Consider the following 23,468-nt stretch of genomic DNA (forward strand, 5'->3'; position numbering starts at 1 on the left):
ACTCGATCATTATCCAGGGGTCTTTTCTTTCTGTCGCTCCCCTTTTCTCTCTCTTCCCACTCTCACAATCTCCCTCTCTTTTTTTGTGATAAATCATTGAAGCGACCAACAAAGTGGCAGCCATCGCTGGGCTAAGCTAAGCAGCCCTGCAGTTGTCACCAAGGCAGACGCGTGGGGACCCTGTGATGATGTGACGGCTATATTAAAGAGTACATCAATTTGTTTTAGAGCAGTTTGATTTTCAACTGCAGTGGTATTAAAAGAGAGAGGGGGGGGGGGGGGGGGGGGGGGAGAGGGAAGGGCGAGCATGTCGGCGTCATCGAACACGATTCCAGTGGCAGAGCAAGGGGTGCTGGGACAGCAAAAAGAAAAAAAAAAAAAGTAGATAAATGACAGAGTGACGAGAAATAAATAAATATTTTTTTGTAAACATAAAAAAAAAAAAAAAAAAAAAAAATCTTCATGGTTCTCTTTTGAAGCCGAGTGTGGCTTTGAGTCTTGCTGAGAGTCCACGGGCGCTGGAGTGGCCCAGTAACACAGCGCACGTTTGTCCCGACTCTCTATCTCTCCCCTTCCATCTTCGTCTCGTTCTCTGTTTCTCTCCCACTCGCTTTATTTCTCCCTCTTCCCTCTAAGGATCAGACTTGATGATTCTTTTGGTGCTGGGCCACCAAAGTGGCGCTCGCTCCTCAAATCCATAAGCAAACACTTAGCGAATGACATAATCAGTTGCATATATGAAGCGCGGTATTTTAAGCAGTGGCTATTATTAGCTCTTGACACATTTTATTTCTATCTTTAATATCTACAATATTTTGTCCATAACAATATAGCATTTCTTTTTTAATATTATGTAATCATCTTATGAAGCATGTTTCTTTGTTCCTACACATTTAAAAAGTGTCTTTTATGTGGGGCTTTTTGAATGGACATTTTTGGAAATGGTCTGAATAGGAGTGAATATTTTCACCACTACACATTTTTCTGTGTTTTCATATTTTGTTTTTAATTCCAATACTTTTAAACAGATCCATTTTAAATTATGTTTATATTATGAATTGGAAGCTTTGTGTGACCTGCTAATACACCACCATTATTAAGGATTTCTTTTTCACTCACTCGTATGAATGATTTGTAGAATTATATCCAGTATATATGTAATGTAAATCTTGTAGCTGAATCTATTTCGAGCTTATTCTCTCTGTTCTACAATGTAGTTTGAATATTTTAAGTATCAGTTTGCTAAAGTGGATTTCCTTTAGGTATAGCATAATAAATCACTTTTTGTTGGCTGATACAATCAGTTCTATTGTGTTCAAAAAGAATATGAAGTTTTTTGATATTTGATTGATTAATGCAGCCGAGAGCTAAGACTTAAATATTTCACAGCTTGAGCTTTCGGCTGAGGAGAAAGGAGGCCTTTTTTATAAAAATATATGTTTTAAAGAAAAAGTGTGTTTTTCTATAGCTGTTTAAAAAAAATTAAAAAAACGCTCCCCAAATTTCGCTTGAAACCATATTTCCTAAATATATATGCCTCAACGCATAACATCTCGCTCTCAGAAAATCTAGCCGCGGGTGAGCTGTTTATCGGTAAACCCCCGGTGGATGAAAGGCATAGCAATAATGATTTTTTTTCTCTCCTAATCGGACCTTGTCAGCAAGGCGTCTTATCGTGGAGAGGAAAATGACACCGATCCTATCGAAGAGCCTGGAGTCCGAGTCGGCGGCGTGTGTCCCCCCCAATCATGGCCGGCCGTGGCCCAGCCATATCTAGCGCCGCCACAAACGGCGAGCGACGCTTTTTTCATGTGGACTTCAAAAACGTTCCGAGTCATTAAAATTGCACCCGCGTTCGGCAGCGGGGATCAGCCGCTCTGGAGCGAAAATGGGATGTGGGAAGAGGAGACTCGCTAAATGTGTTAATTCCATCCTCACATGTTTAAGGCTTAATTTTAATCTGTTTGAGGAAGGGGGAGGGGTGGGGGGACGATTGGAAAGGGGGGCGGGAGGGGCAATGAGAAAGCCTCGCACTGCAATAAATCGCCATTATCTTTGACACCCTAGGACTCAGCTGTTCCAGGGATTTAGGGGTCCACTGGCAACAGTGTATATCGTAGGGCATGAAAACACTGTTTACGCTTGAACTGCAGTAGCTAAGGTGCAATCACCAGTTTCAGGCTGCACAGACAAAAGGCCTAACGCGCACAATGGCCAGCTAGCATACGCACCCTCAATGGAAGAGCTGAACCAACAGACTCGAGTGTGTGTTTGTGTGCGTTTGTGTGTGTGTGTGTGCGCCTGTTTCCCTGTGAGAGTGGTTAAGCCTGTATTTTCCCTGTGCAGCGACAGGTGTTGTCGCAAACATCCAAATATTAGCTTAAGTTAATGGCCGCGGCAAAGATACCAATAAGTGACATGTTTGTGTAAAATTAAATGAACCTCGCGCCAAAGATGGATGTCTATTAAAATGTCCTGAATGATTAGTAACGCTTCGGTTGAGTCCACCAACTCCTACTCGCCTGCTTGTGTCCTTCTGTTGGGTCTGCACAAAGTGTTAGCTAGCTTTAATAAAATTAGGAGAAAATCTAATAATTAGACCTTTAGTCAGTTATTAGCTTCAACAAGGCTCTCAACATAATGAGACTCTTGCAAGTAATGATCTGACTAGAGAGCTCATTGGAGCTTTCAGGCGCAGTAAAGCATGAGGCAACATTGCTAAGAGAAATGTTGGTTTCCCATTTTGAAGTGATGCTAACGTCGTCGAATAAAATCAAAAACGTATTGTTTTTTTTGTACATTTTTTAATTCAAGAAAGAACTGAGCACAGATGTAATGAAACATTTAAATATTTAGCATCTTAATCCATAACTTTCCACACATCTAAACGACCGCAAACTACAGCTTCAAATCACTGTGATTTGGTATGCAGTGAAAAGGTGACATTAACGGAAATATATATTATTTCCTGGAGTATTGGGCCAACAAAATGAGCATTGTTAACTGACACGTGCGACTCAAGAACATGATCAACATTTCTCAATAGCAATCCATGAAGAATGTTCCCAATTACAGCAAATGCAGCATTATTTGTGTTTCATTACACTGCAGATGGATACAGGAAACAATATACGAAATATATATATATTTAAAAAAAATGCTGATTCCAGCTTTAAATAATGTCAGTTAGTAATAAACGCTAAAATTAAGTCATTTCGGAAAAGTTTGTAAACAGGTCTATATTCCCGATCAAACCTCATCCAAATCATTTATTGATATAATCCTTATCTCTAGATACAAAACACCCTCCATTTGCGAGATAGTGGTATGCCACTATATCTTAAAAGACACCTTCGTTCCAACCTTAAATCAGATTTTCTTTTCTATTTTTAGGTTACAATAACTAAAAAAGATACCCCCTGCCTTCTTGCATGCGGAAGAAAAAAGTGTAGCATTGACCTCTGGCTGACACAGAGAAAGCTGAGGGAGGTAGGGGGGAAAGCAGCAGAAAGCGCGACAGAGAGGAGAGAGCGAAGACAACAACTGTGAAGAGCCGCATAGGGTTAAAGAAAAACTGTTTCAGAAGGAAATGGGAGACAAAAGCGAGGACTTGGAGCCCCCATGGGCGCTTTAAAGAGCTGCTACATCTAAGGCGCGGAAATATTAAAAACGGAAATTTAAATAGTGAAATAAAGTAAAAGGAGTGGCAGTGAGAGAGAATTGTGCCACCTTTGTCACCCGAGGACGTATATCAGAAATATTAATTTGGTGATGAGAATGACGCACTGGATGACAAGAGGATTGATGTCAGTTAAAAACCTAAAAGGAGTAAAAAAAAAAAAAGAATAAGAGATGAGGAGACCTTTATCAGAGTGAGTGTGGATAGGCTGCTGTATAGGAACACGAGATGGAGATGTTAGGAAGGAGATTCACAACAGCCACAAAACATTGTATTACATTTTTCCCAGGTTTATACATTTAAAAAAAAAAAAAAAGGCTTTTATTTGACCAGTAACACCCCCCTCAGCCCCCCCCTTACATATGTTCTCATTTACAATGTAGTAAAGTGACGACCATCTTTATTTAAACAGAGGAGAGAGGCAACCTACTACAAAGAACTCAAACAAGAGTCAAACAACCATTAACAGTGTAGTCTTCTGTCAGGCTGGCAGACATTAATGGACAATTTTTGTTTAATGCAGATTCAACAGAGTTTAAAGCAAGAACAATGTTGAGGGGGAAGTCGAGCTATTCCTGCTTTTTAATTTGTGCTTTGCTCATAGTTAAGCAAAATTACATTTTTAATATAGATTAGATAGATTCTATAATTACAATGGTATTTATTAAAGTAATCAATGATTTCATTTTTACTTGTTTGTATTAGAGTGAAAACATATTTATCACAGATTTAATGTAAGGAACTAATTTGTAATTCAGCCAATATAAACTTTTTAGGAATACCAACCATAATACATTTACTGCAGATAGCTACATACAAATTAGAGTTTGCAAAATGTATGTTTAGGCCTGTACCATACTGTAACAGTAAAATAAAAATACTCAATACACGGAAATAAGTAAAGAATAATAAGACATTATTTTTCTGAACTTCAATACTGTGTTAAATAAATAATTTTCACTATAAGTTCACAATCCTAAATAAACTAATTGTTCTCTTAATGGTCATTTATAACAGTAAATATAACTTCTAGTTTAAACTCTCCCACCAAATCTAGTTTGTGAAGCTTTATATTCATTTTTTTCCACCCGATTTTGTTTTTATTTTTGTTCCATCAAAAAGTATTCAATTACTCTTGCATTAGCAGTTATTGTCTTATCATGCACACAAACAACATGGATTGCTATGCCGGTGTTAACACAGTAAAAGGTATGTGCACTCACTTTGTGTCTCTCACGTTCCCATCTCTCTCATACCAGTGTTTGAAATGCACACTGGTGAGGTATGAATGATACATTGTTATAAAATCATTTATTATAAAAAAGGTTCCTGGTAAACAATTTAATCCTTATAATACTTGGACCTGACGCATTTTGTTTGTTAAATTGTAGATTAAAGTTTTACACCTGTGAACATATGGTTGATTCACTGTAATAGATAATCGCAGTAACAATAGTCACATCACATCTGTTAATGTGTTTTGATATAAGTGCCAATATGTTTTAGATGATAAGATTACTGGTCTCGAATAATCTCGAGCATTTTGACGCCTATTATAGTTTTAAACAAGTTATTAGTAGATTTTATTGAATAGAACTTTCCCAGCTGGGGACCGCATCCAAAGGTCTGTAAAGGAACAACCCAACAACAACAATGACTCCTTTTTAGCTTAAGATGGTGGAGCTGCTGCTTTGTTGTCAGAGTCTTTTAGTGAATGCACTGCGCGTCAGTTCTCGTATCGTAACACAGATGTTTTTCAGTAGCACAGATAGAGACCTTGTAGCCTCTCCTCTGCTATGTGGCACCTTTTGTGTTCCACTAAGCAAGAGTTGTACTCTTAGATTTAAATTACTTGGTCTGAATCAACAACAAAAAAGAGAGAAAGATTTAACTGCTCATGATCCCTGCAACACTAAGTGTTGGCTCTAGCCTTGAGGAAAATATTTGATCCTGTGTTAGAAAACCATATAGGGCTAAATGCAGTCATTAGCTCTTTATCAATCTGCATCTTCTGTAGACGTTCCCCGAGCCTCCCACCCTGCAAGACACACAATTATACTGTACAAACACACTGAAGCACATTAGCCATCTCCGTCTGTCCTTGCTCCTCTTTTCCTCAATGGTAGCCCCAAGGAGCACCCCGCTCCCCTCACCCCCCTCCCCTGTCAAAGGAGCTTCCTCCTTGGCTGTCCTGTGCCCATCAGACAGGGTGCCTGCCCGTTTAAGACACCCAAGGAACATGAAACGGAGTCGGGCCGAGATGTCAGCTGGTTGCCCCATCTGCCAGTCAGTGGGATGGTAAAGCTTTTGTCCTGGGGGGTAACCTTAGGAGTGCTCTGTGTGCTGCTCAAGCGTGTTTGTGTGCGTGCATGTGTGCGTGTTGCTTTGGGACAGGAGACTCCGCATCACAGTTTTGGAGCAAAGCTAGCCACAAACAACATGCTGACATTGTCCTTTTTTAAATTCATGTGCGACTCGCGTGCACATACAGGGCCGTCACATTTGGACCAAAATGACCAACATTTAAACGTGGGTTCTCTGTTGTCGGATCAGGGTGAAATAACTGCTGTGTTTATCACAACATTTTTCATTACATGATATTTCAAGGGAATAAAATGTGTAGGTCTCAAAGTAGTGTCGTGTAGTGTTGGATAGAAGTTTATTGGTCTCATTTCCGATCGGCTCGCTTCTTATGGATACACAGTTGGTGGAGCACTCATCAGAATTTTAAATTGCTCGGAACTCTCTATCCTCTCCCTGTTCCCCTGTTAAATAACATAGCCTTGACAGTACAAACAGTTTGACTTCCATATAAATGAACCGAGGCGCTGAGTGGATGGAGGCTGGCCGGCTGGCTGAAATTAAGCATTATTCCACTCATGCATTCTATCGTTTGGTAGATAGGCCGCGCCCTTGAGCTGCTTTACGAGGGAGGAGCCGCTTGTTCTCACTCTGTAAGAAGGTGCTGAAAGGGGGCCTCTATGCATGCACCAATGCACGCACATAATCCTTTGGACGGGTCTATGTGAGCCCAAGAGTTCCTAAAAAGAAAATGCACGCAGACAGCATGAACTTATTTATTTACCACTGAGTTATGCTTTTGTAGTTGTGCCTGTCAAGGATATCAGCACAAGTTAAAATGTGTGCTTGTGTGTGTGTGTGTGTCTGGATGTGTGTGTCTCCTAGTAATATGTGGATGTTGCACATGCCTTTCACCTCAGTTGTTTCAGACTTGGATAAAATGTGATTCATAACAACAAAGTCATCCCTTTCCTGTGCTGTAATCATTTTTAGTCAACTTTGACTGTTGACTGCCATGTAGAAAGCTTCCCTTAAGTGGTCTACATAGTCCCGATGCTCACATCAGTCAGTCTCACCGCATGATGTATGTACTGTAGTGGTTGTCCTGAAGGGCTGATGTATGCACAGCTCTGCACCGGCAAGTCCTCCCTGAGCACATCTATGATCTTGGGTTACTCAATCATCAATCAAGGCCAACTGCAGCGTACTGTACTGTCGCCCATCTTTTAAAGCTCAGTTGTGAAGGACTTGCTAAGATGGCCTAAGGGACACTTTCCTTGGTCTGGCCCGTCTCAGGTTTGATGTGAATATGTGCGTGGTTAGGACTACATACAGAACAGAGTCCACGCATTGATGTAGACTTGTTTAATGTTTGGTGAAGGCCACCTGATGGTAGATTCTAACATTTTTTAGTAATTTGTTTGTTTGTTCTCCTCCAATAATTCTGGTTATTTTCAACTTTCAACTGTGTAATCCAGCAATGGAAAATAAACAGGTAGAAGCAAAGAACTTTCATTATCATATCTGACATTTGTTATTCTCTTGCTACACAGTGAATGATTTAAATAAACATGTGTTAAAAGTAACATTAGATGTGTTAACACATTCCATTGTTGTTACTTCATACAATTATATTCATTACTATAAGAAAAGGTCTATTAAGAGAAATGAACATGCAGAATATTTTGCCGACAATGCATTGATCAAATGTTATAGCCAAATTTACCTCATCCAGATTACTAGAAAAATGCAAAGCCAAAATTTCAGACAAAGAAGGCAGTGCAGTGCCAGAGAATCAAAAAGAGATATACAGTACATTCACTTTCTCCACAAAGCTACTCAGAATTCATTATATTATCCAGAATGGACATTCAGAGCCATACGATATTGCAGTGATAGAGTTGCATGCCAATTTTCCTGTGTGCTTGAAGTGAGCTATTGTGCTATTTTAATGAGCTGTTTAGACTAGTGGCCGGTTGCATTTGGGCTGTAACAACCAACTCAATGAATAATTGTTATTGCCTCTTAAAGGCCAGATGTATGGAAGTCATGCAAATTCAGAGCAGGGGAAAGTGTGTGTGTGTGTGTGTGTGTGTGTGTGTGTGTGTGTGTATGAGTGAGTGAGTGAGAGTGAGAGAGGGTGTCTTGGAATAATTGTATTCCAGATGTCCTTCTTTTATGTGAACCACGCACACACACGCACACACACACGCACCCAGACTAAAAGGACAGAACAGATGATGGTGATGATGATTAAGATCTTAAGCATATGGAGATATTGTGTTGGTTTAGTGTTTGTATGTGTGTGTGTGTGTGTGTGTATGTGTGTGTGTGGCTGTGTGTGGCTGTGGCGTTTTTGAACATTTTTTTGCTCCCTCAGTCTTCTGTGACAGGTTCACCCATCTCTCCTGGGGAGGCCTTCACTCCCAATTTAGACGCAAGCGTCGTCAAGTGACAGCAATGGCTCCGGCACCCTACCTTTTCAATATGACTACAGTTAACTTAACAAGTCTCGATATGTGAGCTCCATCTTTGATGTAACTGATTTGAGTGGTTTGAGCATCTTTCTTGCCGAGCAGTTGGAGTTTTTTGGTAGATCTGTCAGGATGATCTTCAGAGGGATGCAGGTCATTTCTGTCACATTTTAAACAAAACAAAAAAAGAGAGTAATTTAATCATATTTCACATAATCTGCACTGTGTTGTTTGTGCTTGAATGTCAATCACACAATCGTGCTTCCTCTGCCTCTGTACGTCTGCTGCAGTGTGACCCTTCAGAAAACTCCTAGTCATTCGGACGGACATGTGTGGCCTCGGTGTGCTCAGGTCTCTAAACAGGAGAGGAGCAGCAGCAGCACAGAAACACAATCCATCTGTCCGAGCTTACTTGTACAGTGATTTACAAATGTCAACAGCACAGCAAATATCAAAGAGCCCTCTGATATAGAACTGTGAGGAAGGTAGTCACAGTACAAGCAAGTGTTGCATTTCAATATGTACATTGTCTACATTGGACCTTTCGTGGGCCGGGCTTTAGTAAGTCTGGGCATTTCTGTTGGGGTCTTTGTTGATGGGATTTAAGCACAATGCATATATTGTTTTTTCCCCGTCTTTGATGCCTTTTACTGCCTCTGCAACACCGTAAGCTTGGATGTTACATCTGTTTTTATATATTTTTTTTGAAATAACAAAAAAGGTGGGCAACCACTTCGCTGCAGTGAGATGAGCACATCAGTCCCATATACAAAGACAAAAGAAGTACATCTCCCTGGTTTATAATGTAAAAATATGTTAGATAATATGCTATTTTTCAGTGAAAAAATGTAATAAATGAATCTGTAGAATTACTGAATATTGTTTCATGAAATTAAAGTTTACTTAAACTTTCTTAAATTAAATTCCCTGTCGGCCTTTTAATCCCTATTGAAACGGATAGTGTTTCTCTGTCGGCCATGATCACAAAGCTGTTTGGATCAAATGATCAAATGTAAGTGAATCGCAAGTGCATGAGCATCTTTGTGTGTGTGTGTGTGTGTGTTGTGTGTGTGTTTGTGGGGGGTGAAGTTGTACTGAGTGATAAAGGGCATGCGTCTTGAGCCACCTGGATTTATTTGGGCCAAACAAGGGGAGCCCATGTCTGCCCGGGCAATGGGGCATTCAGAGCCACGAACAGAAGGTGCCTCCTCACAACTCACACCTGAGCTCCTCCCAGCCTGGGACCAACCTCTCTCCCCAGCTCTCTCTCCATCCATACTGCCTCTTCTCTCTCTTTCTTTCTCTACCGTCTGTATCCTCTCCACTTCTCTCCCAGGCCATGGCCTGGCCTACTTTTACATCTCCCACTCTGGACCCTTTGATGTCGACTATGTTGGCCCTTTCCACAGATCATGTGCATGTTTGGAAATGGCCCCTTTGCTCAATCCTCAGTCTGTTTATGAATATACATTTCACAAACAGGATATCTATTTAATGGTCTACAAAGAGAAGCATTCTCTCTTATGTATTAGCTGTGCTTATCACAGTAAATGATGCTAAGGTTCGCAGTGAAAACCGCTCTTCCGTTTACTTGATTCTCTCATTTCTTTTTGAGTCACTGCTGAGTTTGTTTCTCCTTTGTTGTTGATGTTTTTTTGTTTTTTCCCCTACGAATCTCCCAACTCAGTTTCCTGGAAGAAAAAAAAAAAAAAAAGGAGCTTTATTCAGGGAGGAAATGTGTGTTTGCTTGTCTGTTAGCATCTTTTTCATTTAGTCTTGAAGTGACAGGGTGTGAAGCTGGGTAGGCGTGTGCATCTCAGAAGTCAAAAGCACAAACACTAACAAGACACCAAGTTGCCTTCTCTATTTGTGAAGGTAAAATCAACTCAAAATCATCAGGATTCATATTTCTCCGGTCAGTTTGGCTTTCTATCAGAGAAGCTTGTCACGTGATATAAATGTATTGTAGCAGATTTCACAGAAATGGTTCAAATGGAAGGACTTGTATGAATGTGTTGAGTGCTGACATATTTGTTCTTTGATCCAAAAAAAAACAACTGACTAGATGATGACTTTTTTTTCTTCAATTTGAATCTCAAACTGTGGAAGTTATTGGCTTGATGGTTTCATCTGAATTATATATATATATATATATATATCTTCTTTCTTGGTAGGTTTTTCATTACAAATACAGTATATTATAGAATGAAAAGTAGGCATACGTGACATCAAGCTGTAATAACACTTAAATACATGTATTGTTGGTTTTAGTCTCATGAGGTGAGGTGTTGAAATGACCTCAATCTTAAACTATGGCTGTAATCAGCCCTTGAATGCAACATTTCCCCACCTCATCGTTACAGTGTAAAGGGAAGTACACCCTCGATTAACTCGCCTCATGTTTCTCACATTCAGTTCCATTATTCAGTTTATACTTCTCTGTATAGTTTCTTTGTGTGAGTTATAAAGCTACCACCAATGGAATCAAATGGTCACCTCAGTCTTCAGGTATCAGGAGTCATATCCCTACCGCAATCAGTGTGTGCGCATCTAAGTAAACTAAGTACGTGAATACATTTCGTACAAAGTTCCATGTCTTCTAATAACACGAGCCCATCATCCTTTAAACACTAGTAGATGTTCACATTTATCATAACATTGGACTGTTTGTACTATGAACATTTACCAGCTGTAGTTAAAACAGTCTCTGAGACTCTAAATCACAAAGGCCAATTAGCAATAAAATGTGTTAACAGTGAATTCTTGTCGACCCTTTATTAAGATCACTTTGCTTTTTGGGGCAGAGGCTAGCGAACAACTACTGTTGACCCCTACGAGGTAAAAGGCTGCAAAATCCTAGATAAAGCATGTGTTGCCTTTTGTTTCCTGTCTTGGTGTCTTTAGTGGTCAACACTAAACACCTAATTGATCCAAACTGGTCTTAATAGGCAAAGCAGGATGTGGCCTGCCATTGTAACTAGTGGCATGGGAAACCAGGCAATTAATGGGACATGGTGGACGTCTCAGATTTAGTGGTGTCAATAGAAAGTTGCCCCCTCACTCTGCAACATTGCGGTAATTGAGTCACTGGTCTTTATTTTTGGCTCTTACAGTCGAAGAGGTTGAAACCTGGATCCAAATGTTAAAATAGATTTGACGATATTGACTAAACCATTATTATGTAAAATTTAGAGGTCGTCATTATGTGTAATAAATATCGATACGGACAATTTAAGATGAAGAAAGCTTTTCACTGTATGTTCTTAAACGCCAGACGCGGTCCCATTACAGAGTACGAGAGTGCGTGTCCACTAATACCTGTGTGTTGAATAGGCTGTCTTTTCTCTATCGGACTAATAGTGTGTTAGTCCATTCTTCAAGATGTCTGAGACTGTAATTAGTGGATCGCTTTGAGTCGGGCCAGCCCAGGGCGATGGGAGGGACTGCGGGAAGTGAAGGGAGCACCAACATGAGGGAGGCTAAAGAAGAAAAGGGCCGTCCATTTTATAGTCCTGATGGAGGTTATATTTTCTGTGACAACTGGACCAGAGTAATCAAAATGTGTTAATAATCCCTTCAAAGGGCCTGGCGGCACATCAGTGAGAAGCCTCAGTGAACGCCAATCCCCCTGCTAGACCCTGGTTCTAGCTGCCCCACCCTCATTGACCCTCCGTCACTCTCTTTTTCTCCCTGTCCTGCTCTGTCTTCATGTCTTTTGCTCTTGATCTCATCTGTCATGTTCAACCAACGTTTCAATTGACTGTGTCTAGACAAACTTGCACTAAAGTTACATTACTGAATCTTAACCTTATTTCCAAATCACACAAATGAGCCAAGCCTCATATTTTGAGGCCCCCAGAAGTGGGCATACGTCTTGAGTTTTAAGAGTCCGTTTTGACACCCCACCGCTTGAGTATAACCCCCGGGGACGATTCCAGAGCAGACTGTATAGGTTCCAATGAGTTCTATCTTTTGTTTGAGGATTAACACAAAGGTCAAAGTTCACAAAGATGGCCAGCTGAGGTTTCTAGCTCTAAATATCCATACCTTCCGTTCCTAAAAGGAGCTTGAGCGTCAGGATCAATGGGCTCGATCAATGGGCATAGTGGTGGAGGTAATACTGGAAAAAAGTTTGATTGCATGCATATTGATCAGAGTGAGGCTAAGAAGCTGTAAGGCTATTGATTTTCTCTTTTTTTGAGATTTGCACTCTCGTCATTTGTCTACATGTTTAGATGGAGTATGGTTATATGCGCACACACACACACACACACACACAGGCACAGCAGATTATGTCATTATTATGGTAATAACTCAGAGAGTTAAACCTGGCTGATGTAAATGTCCCACGACCAAGAGTTTATTGTCACTTATTCAACCATCAATAACCAGTCATTAGCTTTGAGTAGGCACTTGTAGAGAAGACTAGTGCCTCAAGCACAGAATGTCATGAAGTGTAGTCCTACACACGCACGTAATTACACATACATTCAAACACAAATACACACATTTGATATGAATTGTATTGGTATCGATAGGAATGTTCCCTTTCTTTCAATTAAGTCCTTACCAATTAGAGAAACTCTGCCTCATTTAGTAGTCTAGTCTGAAGCTGCGTGTCAGGATCAGTTTAAGGCATTTAAAAATGCATGGGGTCCAGGTGAGGTGCCCGAGCCCCGATGTGACCTGGGAGCAGTTTGTGTGGCGTCTCAGGAGAGGCTGTGTCCAGTGCAGGGCAGGAGAAGGGACCGTACTTAATAATAGAGCCACAGCATCAAAGGCCTCAGACTGCTGCTGGCTGACATGGCATACATCATAAAACCTGTGAGTGAGAGTGAGTGAGTGAGTGAGTGTGTGTGTGTGTGTGTGTGTGTGTGTGTGTGTCAAGTTTTTTTAATAGTGCTCTTTACTTGTATGCAAATGAACATTGAGGTTTTTATTTGTGCACATATGTCACACAAACATGTGTGTCCACTTATGTGTACGTACAGTAGTTGTGTGTGTGGAAAACACCTTTCTTTCAATGATTGACACGTATGCAGGTTATACAGCATATATAGTATCAAAGAGTGTGTCTGTGTGTACATGCGTGTTCACAATAGGGCCCTCACTAGGTGGTGTGGCTCCCTGGGAAGGCTAGCGTAGCTGCAAGCGCTAGAGGACTCATTGACTTTCTAATGATTAGTGGTCAGGCCCCCAGCCCATGCTAGTACCAGGGGTTTGGCCTAGCCGCTGCTGCTAGCCTCTGGCCACCGCCGTGCACCACTATCGACTCACCCCCAGCCCCCTCTGTCTTTGGCCTGCTGGCGATGTGTCAAAACCCATTAGCACAGAGTTCCGCAACTATAGAGAGGGATCATTTTAGGTTTATCTTTCTTGCTCTCTTTCTTACTGCTCCACAACCGTCTCCTCTCTCTCCCCCTCTCATTCGTTCTCTCTCAGTCTCCTCATCCTCCTCCGCCCTGCTAAAATGAAGAGAGAAACACGGAGTAAAAAGAGTAACCTTTGACAGGAGTTGTTCCAGTTGTGGTATGTATGGCTGTGTATTGATCTGCATTGGCTTTAGGAACTATAGAGAAGAGAGTCAGCGAGTTGCCGCTGCTTTCAAGTCCCACACATTTTTTTTTTTCTGGGGAAAGACAAGGAAGTTTCAGATGCATATTGACCCCCTTAGGTCCCATAAGCTATGGAGATTTGTTTAGAGAAAGGGGTGGGGTGTTGTAACATGTATATATGTAAGAAAAAAGTTCAGGAGTCTATGATCCCCTATGTAATCTTCTATCATGTTAATTTCTGTTGTGTGTGTGTGTGTGTGTGTGTGTGTGTGTGTGTGTGTGTGTGTGTTTTTGTGTGTGTCTGAAAGTAAGAGAGAGAGACAGAGAGAGAGTGTGTGTTTTTGTACCCCATCGTATTGTGTGTTATGTATAATGCATCTTTCTGCTCTTCTTGTTGAGTTTGACCTTTTGACACACTTGGTTGTTCCTTTCAAGTTATTGACCGACACATCCAGTTTATCCAGATAACTATTTTAGAGAGTGGAACTTCTTTATTTTTAAAACGCTAAGCCATGGTTTGAATTAAAATAGATCCTCACACACACACACGCACACGCACACGCACACACGCACTGCTCAGCGAGACAGCATCCTTCTAACACAGCACTTCTTTTTTCCGATAAGCTCGATCTCCCAAGAGACAAATGCCTGTCAAAGACTTTGTCCAAACAATGAGAAATATGTGGAAAAAAACCCACAAAAAAACACAAATACTTCTCCATCACTGTTCATCAATCCATCTAGTTGTGAAATCATTATTTATTTATGGGACTTTAAAGCGCGTTATTTGAATAATGCGGGGTGTGTCGAAGGGGGAGCTGTACGGAAACAACAAAATGACAACCACACCAAAACCACCCGAGGGCACATGCCAACACATCGCATCAGTGTCATCATTCCTCGCTTTGCCCCTGTGGGCTTCCTACTCAGCAGGTAGCCACGCATGAACATGAACACACACACACACACACACACACACACACACACACATACTCATTAAGACTTAATATAATACTCTAAAACATACATAAACCTTAGGAATTTGCTTTCTTGCAAAGGAACACTAAAAAAACACAATCAATAGTTTTTTCTAAAAGACAAATATAGATGCTCGCTTTCATTCTCGCACACACACACGTACACACACACACACACTCACGTGCACACAGACGTAAGCACCACGCCCTCAGGCCCTGGAGACGACAGCAGTGGCATCAGCGGTTTGATAGATGGATCCTGTCTCCTTGTGATCTCCACTTGTCAGACAAGTGTCACACAAAGCCCAAACACAAATCACAAACACAGGTATGGGGCACATGTCAGTCTGATAGGACCTCGTAGATGCCTCCTCATCCATCAGCAGCTAAGATGCTCATCCACTGACTTGGAATGACGGTGTAAACGTGTGCCTGTCACAGAGTTTGGGCTATTAATGTATCTGGTTTGCAGACTAATGGGTTGAACAGTTGTGTTGTTATCTTGAGCTTTGTTGTCAGTGAGAAACACATGGACTCAGGGAATTAAGAGTGGTTTTGGATAGTGTACAATATATATCGGTGCATTTTCGGCGATTAGTGGGAACATTTATATGATGTATTATTCCGATAATGAAATTACAGCCGATCGTTTATCGGCAGATAACAAAAAGCCAAATTGCTGTCCTCGACTTAACAAGCGCAGCATTTACACACTCTAAACAGCAGGTGGCGCTATGTACCTTTAAAGTTTGCGGTCCACCAATAAAAACAGAGAAGAAGAACAAGCACAGCACGCTGACGAGAGAGCCAAACGTGTCGTCGACTTTTTCCCAGTTTCAGAGGAAGACCACACGATTGCACGTTTTGCATACAAGTTTTTTTGATGCGCTTGACTAGAAAAAACAAGTGAGCATTTAATTAAAGAGTCAGAACTGTCTTTGTCGTCTTAACTTGGCCATGAGTAGTGGATTAGAATCCATCCACCAACGCCATTCTCTACAACCTGACACGCACATACAGTCCTTACTCTCACATATGATCCTACAATAACTTTTGCTTTCAGTTGTGGATCTGTCCCCCACACCTAGCAACTGAACACCTGAATGTCACAGGAAAACCACAAAGACAGCCAACTTGTCCAACAACACAACACAGCACCTTACCCCCCCCCCCCTTCTACTTGCCAGACAGAAACAGCCCAAACCAGACCACAACAAAAAACGAGGGAGAACCCACCTTTTGTTTACTATTCTCAAAGGTGGATCATGGGCCAGACCTGGTAAGGGATTGTGACAGAGGTGATGTCTAAATTAATCATTCATGCTCTTTCACATGGGCTACAGTAACAGTCCTGAAATATTAATGACAGCTGCAGAATAAATTTGATTCCCTTTTCTCTCTGATTATAATCCACAGGCGCGCTCACACACACATGTTTATTTATGCCCTGGAGATGAGGTACGGGGTCACTATGAGGAGTTTGTCTGCATACACACGCACATGCACACACACACACACACACACACACACACACACACACACACACACACACACACACACACACTCACTACTTCCCTCTCCCTCTTGCTACTTCCACTTGTGTACCACCTCATTGTTTTGGAATATGTACATATTTTTCACGTGTGGTGGGCGAGTGGGCTATACATTATACATTATATGCTTGTACAGTCTAGGTATGATATACTGTATGAATACTGTGCAGATGGCAGTCAGGGTTTTTTGTTTCTTATTTTAATTAGATGAGGGCCTTTTTAAGTACTTTTTTTTTTTGGAGAGCACGCCCTGAGTGGAGAAAAGAGAGGTTTAAAGTGTGTTGCGGTGTCTCCACCTCTAGGAGGAAAATGAAATCACTGTCTTGTGGTAATCCGACTTGCCTCTCTTCAGGTCAGGCCACTTTTGGATTTAAAAACTCCACAATCTGGATCTTTTTTTTGTTAGATTCACAGTCGTAAATTGCTTGAAGCCATTTAAGCTGTTTTGTCAACTCGTAAACATCACTGAATATTCACTGTATGTGGCATAGCCTTTTAAATTCAGTTTTCTGCCTTGCATTATTAAAAGTCAGCAGTCAAAAGGATCCATTCCTCGGCTGTGGCCACTTGACAACTTTGCAGCAAGAGCGAAGGTTGTCTGTCATAAAATGTCTTCGGATTTTGTTTTTCCCCGTCTCAGACATCATCGCTGTAAGCCTAACTCACAGCAACGTAACCTGGGCTTGGTGCAACCGATAACTTTCAGCTGTTTATGTCTCATCATGTCACTGGAGATCTCTGTCTTCCTCTGTCACCTCCTTGTACCCCATCCTTCCCACTGTCCTTTCCTCTTCTGTAATGAGGAATACAGAACAAGCCAACAGGATAGGAGCCCGAGCTCTCTCTCTCTCTCTCTCTCTCTCTCTCTCTCTCTCTCTCTCTCTCTCTCTCTCTCTCTCTCTCTCTCTCTCTCTCAAAAGAAAAAAGCTTACACACACGTCCAAGTTTCTCACTCTTTCTGGCAATAAAAAACACAGATTGCAGCACCAAAAAAGTTTGTTTCAGACATTAGAAGATTTCTGGTGCGTGATAGGTTAAAAAAAAAAAAAAAAAGTCTCGGAAAAGGTTTGGTTGAGCAGCAGTTGAGCTTTGAGCAGTCGTTTTAGTGCGGTCGTTCTTTCAGTAAATTTCTCTTATTGCTGACTTTGTAGAAGAATTTATGTAAAAACGTTCATTGTAGCTTTGCTTTTATCCCTGTTGTTTGTCTCCTTCAGCCCTTGTTTGGACAAAAAAAACAAGTGATGGGCCTAATTGCTCATCATTCAGTTGTCATCTCCTCTCAGGAGACGGGCTCTCGTGAGCAAAACTCGTCTGTCAACTCCCCAAGTTTGCTCATTTAAATTCATCATGGTGAGCTAATGCTGTTGTCAGGCCAGTCATCTCACACGCTGTCCATGTATCAAAGATTTTATTTCCTGCTATTTAGAGGGTTTTTTTTTTTTTTTTAAAGAGAAGAGTTTGAGGCCAAGATCTGATTTGATGTGTTTGGCATCAGTCCCTGTGGGTTAATTTTCCATTTCTCTCTTTTGATAGAGCCACCAAAGGTATTCACACTGATTTGAATTGGTTTCCAACCCCACTGCAGGTGCTTCTCTTTATGACACCATATGGACATTGATTCTTTTTTAGCTTGCAAGACTGTCAGGTAATTTCAGGCTAATCTATTTTAATAAAATGCCCTGGCAGTGATGTGTGTATTATATTATGTCATACCCTGCGGAGTTACGCTCAGTCATGTGTTTATCTTCACATTAAGGCTATGTAAAACTAAGATGTCACATACTGTAATCGGTTTCCTGTCTGTTTTGGTCGTGTTTAGCCTCGTCTGGCTCTGCCACAGTGTGCTTGCCACAGTGACATGACAGCGGCCACAACTTCATGCTCTGTTTGAGGTAGAAAAATATCAGTCAAGAGATGTTTTCTTTTTTTTTTTTTTTTTTTTCTCCTGTGCAAGCAGGCCTGCTCACATTTCCCCATGTCTGATGGAGTGTACGCGAGTATTCTGTACATGAATATTTGTGCGATGTTGTGTGTATTTGTACATTTGTGTGTGTGTGTGTGTGATCCTAATGATGCCTTCCTCCTCTACTCTCTATTGGGCTGTCAGCACGGTGCTGGTGACTGTCACACACACCGGCCCCCCTCCAAATCTTGCTGAGATAGGTCATTTTTCAGTGTCAGGACAGACGATTCACGTTGGCACCAGATAGATCCGGGACACGCCGGACTCATTATTCTCTGTTTGCATATGTCTGCTTGGCACAGAAATACAAGTCGACGTGTTACAGGAGGCTTGAGCTGAAAACCTAAAGCACGTCTCAGTGCTTTGTTACCATTAGCCTAATCAAACTGCAGTGTGGTACAAGTGTGAAAGAACTATCCAGCACTTCACACATATCATTAGCTGTATGCTCTTGATTTTTTTTTTTTCCTTTCTCTTCTGCTGTTCTATGGAGTCTAACTAACACAGAAATATGACAGAAATCCAAAAATGTATACCCTGTAGACAAATAAAACACTGTAGTTATTAGCCGTGTGTAATACAGAGGGAAGGGACGAGTACATAGAGGGTCCCAGAAGTGAAAGCACATGATGATTCCAGATTTCAGCGTGTAGATTTCATGTTATTCTTCAACCTGTAACATTTATTTAGTTGTGGCTTTTTTTTGTATCTTTCTTTGTGTGCATTCTCTCTTCTCTTCATTTCCTTAGGTGAGTCTATTTATACCTCACCAAAAGTCCCATTACTCTTTATCCGTTTCTCTCCTTTTAATGTCTCTCACCCTTGCCAGCCCTTCCTCACTCGATGTCCTCCCGCCCTTTCGACAGGGTGGGTAACCGTGTGGGTAGACATGTGGCAATGTGGGGTAGGTGGAGGTCAAGGCCTGTGCTCCAGGAGTGTGGTATTTTAATCTGGGCTATTTGTAATGACAGGCCTCCTATGAGCGCAGAGGAGTGGCAGGTTGAGAGGCTCTGACAGGTTCTAATCGCTGTCAGGAAATGTAGCTGAAGAATGTGCCGGCTACCCCCTCAACCACACACCCCTTCCTGTCCTCTCTCATAGCTGTTGTTTTCCGCTATCTCTCTCTCTCTGTTCCTTTTACCTCTTAAAGGTGAGTGAAGGATCTTTGTTTCCCCTTATTTTTGATTCGTCTTCCCCTCTTGCTTTATTTTGGCCGGCATCCAGGAGCCACTACCTGCCGGTGTAATTCCTTCCTCTTTCCTCCCCTTCCTCTCTGTTCCCCCTCCATGGACCCCACCTCCTCTTTTCCACTGCTGTGGACAGTTGTTGACATTCCTTTGGGCATAAAGTCTCGGCCTGTCCCAGTGTGTCCCATGGACATTGGCAACCTGCCTGCTTTAGTGTCTTTGCCAAATTGGCCAATATGTGATAAATGAAACGGATCAAAAAGTTATATTACTGTGGAAATATGACTTCCAAATACATATTATTATGTTATTTTAGACCCCCCCCCCCCCCCCATAACTCTCATGATTTTAGTCTTTTAGTATTACAAGAAGCCCGTACTATTCTTAAACTATCATGTTGACCTATAAAGCTAACAAACAAAAGAGCTGAAGATTATATTTTCTTTCATCAATTAAACATTTATTTCTGGCGTAAAACTTATTCTTCAAGTGTACTATCATACAGTGAAACGATTAATTACTATTAATGGGAACTTTATTGTTAACTCGGCATGATTTGTTTTAAAATTGATCTTATCTCAATAAATATTTTGGCTGCAGTTCATTATTAAATTCCAAAGATAATGGTCAAAACCTCTAAAAGTTGGTTAAGAAACTTAAGGTATAGGTTGATTCTTACTCTGTGAGCATTTGGCCTCTGTACTGCTCTATAGTGGCGTCATGTTGAATGTACTCAGCACTCTGTTGAGCCATCTTCAATGAGAGTTGTACAGCAGTTATTTTTTATTTTGAAGATACCATCTTTTTTTTACACTTGATCATACAGTATGTCCTGCTAATGAAAGGGCATATATAGGCTGACACACTATAAAGAATGCATGTTTCCTTTTCCCAACTCAATGACTAAACAATCGGCAAAAGTCAGAAATACAAATATATATATATATATATATATATATATATATATATATATATATATATATATATATATATATATATATATATATATATATATATATATATATATATATATATAAAAACACCTCAAAGAAAAACAAGATGGCCAAAAGAACTTTTCAGGTTCAACACAAACTTGCTGCTCTGCCTCTCTTCTTCTTTGGCACGGGACAAGGGTGGCCAGGCATTGCCCAGGTGCCGTCTGTGCCATTGGCGCTAAAGCGAGGAGAAGCTGGCACACTTTGGGCATGGCTGCGGCCCCTTCTTCCTCAAAGGCTTGCCTCGTCTCCCTTCTTTCCACTCACGGTCCCTGCTGCTCCATAGCCCAGGGAGCTCATTAGGCCAGACTTCCTCTTCATTTAATCCATTTTTCATAGCCTAAAAAACAGTCCCTGATCTTAAAAATCCTGGCTAATTTAAGCCTGGATGTTGGGGAAAAGAGTGAAGATATCATGAAAAAAAAGAAGCAGGCCCGTGCGTGCTTTTTTCATGTCAAATGTCAAAATTAAATGTTTTTTTATAGAGCTGTAACGCCATGGCCAGAATGGAAAGATGCAGAACCAGCACTAATTTGAACAATTCTTAAACAGAGCTTTAGACCCCAATAGCCAGCGTCCTATATCATCCACGTCCTTGTCTGTGGGTCTGTGGGTCTTGTGGGAGACCAATGTGTTAACTTGGCCTAATGAAAACATTGGTAATAACATGCTCCCTCTCCGTGTTCCTTTAATTATGTATCTCCGACTGGATACCAGAAGGCCCCTGTAGGCTTCCAGCTCCACTTGTTGTGGTAGTGAAGTTTCATTTGTAACTCAGATCCTGGCGGGGAGGATCTTTACAGAGAAACAAATGCATTTTCTTTCCCTCGCTCTCTCTCTCCAACGTCATGTTATGACTTGCTTTCTCAGTTACTTATTGATCAAGAGAAACTTTATATAAATATAGCTTCTTTTAAAAACGCATGACCAATTATTAGTACATCCAGGGTCTTTAGAGATATTACTATACAGTACATAAGATAATATTCATTCTCTGCTTCCTTATATCCACATAAACAGCAAAGTTAACATTCTTAAAAGTTGTCCAAGGCTTTGTCCTTTATCTCTCTCTACTAGAACAAATCTTTTTTTTGCAGGACACCATCACAGCATTAATATACCTCCCAGGTATAAAGTGTTGATGAGTGCCTGTCTCCTCAGGCTGACACTTATTTCACCAAAGGTCTCAGAGCAGGGGGGGGCGGGTGGGGGGAACACGGAGGGAAGAGAGGAAAAAAGAGCTGCTTGCATACCCAGCCAACGGATGTGGTGGAATTGTTAAGCAGTCTCGGCTGCCCTCTCGTTAGCCTCCGAGATGCTTGGTGACAAAGGTGAGGCAGCGAAAGTTGCGGCGGGTTGAGAGGGGGAGGGTCAGTGCCCCTAAGGGTACCATGCCATGGCCGTGCCAGGCCAGGACCCTGTGCCACTGTCTCGGGTGCCTCCTCTGTCAGCACGCCCTATGCCCCAGGCCACTGCAGAGGGGGCTGTCACGCGTCAGCCTCAATTACAATCAGGGGACGGAGCATGCAAAGGCTGCCCACTGTCACGGCTCATATTACAGTTGTAATAGCGGCACTGCATCTCATCCTATCTCCCATGCAGATGATGTTTGTTGGAGATGTAATGCCAACGGTATTTCTTAATTTTGCAAATATTCAATCGTTGAAAAATCTACAGAAAGCCCCTTAAAAGCTGTTAGGTTTTCAAAATGTGTGTGTTCAACATTGGTTTTCATTACTACATTCAACAATGACTTTCCACTTAACTTTACGATTGCTGGCTATTGACAACCCTCTGAAATAAGAGAGTGTTGCTAAGCACAAGCTCTTGGGTGCCTTGGAATATATTTAAGCAGTCAAAGTACATTTAATGTACTTGGATTTTATTCTCCTGTTCAGTTCTTTTTGGGTCTGCAATCGTTTCATCATACTATACGTGTTCCACATAAAACCTTGAGAGATGACCTTAAATTAGAGCTGTCAAAATTACAGTGTGCTAGTTTCCAATGTATGTCATAAATACTCCCATGCACACTAAATAAATAGGAGGCCCATATACTGTAGATGTCAATGCACTTTCCAAAAGGAAAAAGTAGTTTCATAAATGTATGTCTTTTCAGTAGATTTTTCACATCCATGTTTGCTAGCTCTTCTTCGTCCTTGCCTTTTTTTGGTGCATTGCTACAGTTCTTTGACAAAAAACTGACTGTGGAATAACATGAAAGCTCCTAAAAACACTGCTACATAATGCTATGAGTAGCTATTAGTTATTACGCAGTTTGGTTATCTCCTCTCCACATAGACTGAATTGTTGAGTCTCACTGCTCTCATCCACCCCACTAAGTCAAGAGTAAGAAGAACTACTTCCACCTGCTGGTCTCTCCAACAATGTTGCCATCTAATTCAATGAAAACAGCCTATAAACGCTCCTCTGTGGCTGTCTTTGGTTTCTAGGTTTTGTAGTCCTTGTAGCCTAATATATTCTTAAAACCATATCTTTACTTCTGACCACCTGCAGAGCTGTTGCACACTCATGTGGTGTGTCTGTGTTTGTTTTAGGTGCACATACAGTATGTAAGTGTTCTGTTGATTGATCTTGTAGCATCTTGTGTGCATAGTTTGTACGTGCACAATGGATACTCTGTCACATTAGAAATATTGAAAGCGTTAACATTATTGGTGGTTATTTTTGTTTTGGTGGCCCGGCTGTGCGGACCACATGCTGATTCACACGGAGAATCCTCATACTTATATGAGGAATCAGCATATTAGTATTAGTTTCTCG

At 41.2% G+C, this 23,468-nt stretch overlaps 1 protein-coding gene across 5 annotated transcripts in view; it reads left to right on the forward strand.

Annotated features, from left to right (window-relative positions):
- The window catches only part of vti1a (vesicle transport through interaction with t-SNAREs 1A), a 110,056-nt gene that overhangs the window by 37,522 nt on the left and 49,066 nt on the right, over positions 1–23,468 (forward strand). Inside the window, exon 6 of one of the 5 annotated variants that reach the window (XM_029457118.1) lies at positions 8,361–9,197. The exons of the other annotated variants lie outside the window; for them this stretch is intronic. Within the exon in view, the coding sequence (XP_029312978.1) occupies positions 8,361–8,503 (143 nt within the window). The 3' untranslated portion in view covers positions 8,504–9,197. Of the gene's footprint in view, positions 1–8,360; positions 9,198–23,468 lie in introns of those variants that run through there. 5 annotated transcript variants of the gene reach the window in all.

Source organism: Cottoperca gobio, chromosome 19 (genome assembly GCF_900634415.1).
Source record: "Cottoperca gobio chromosome 19, fCotGob3.1, whole genome shotgun sequence".
NCBI lineage: Eukaryota > Metazoa > Chordata > Actinopteri > Perciformes > Bovichtidae > Cottoperca > Cottoperca gobio.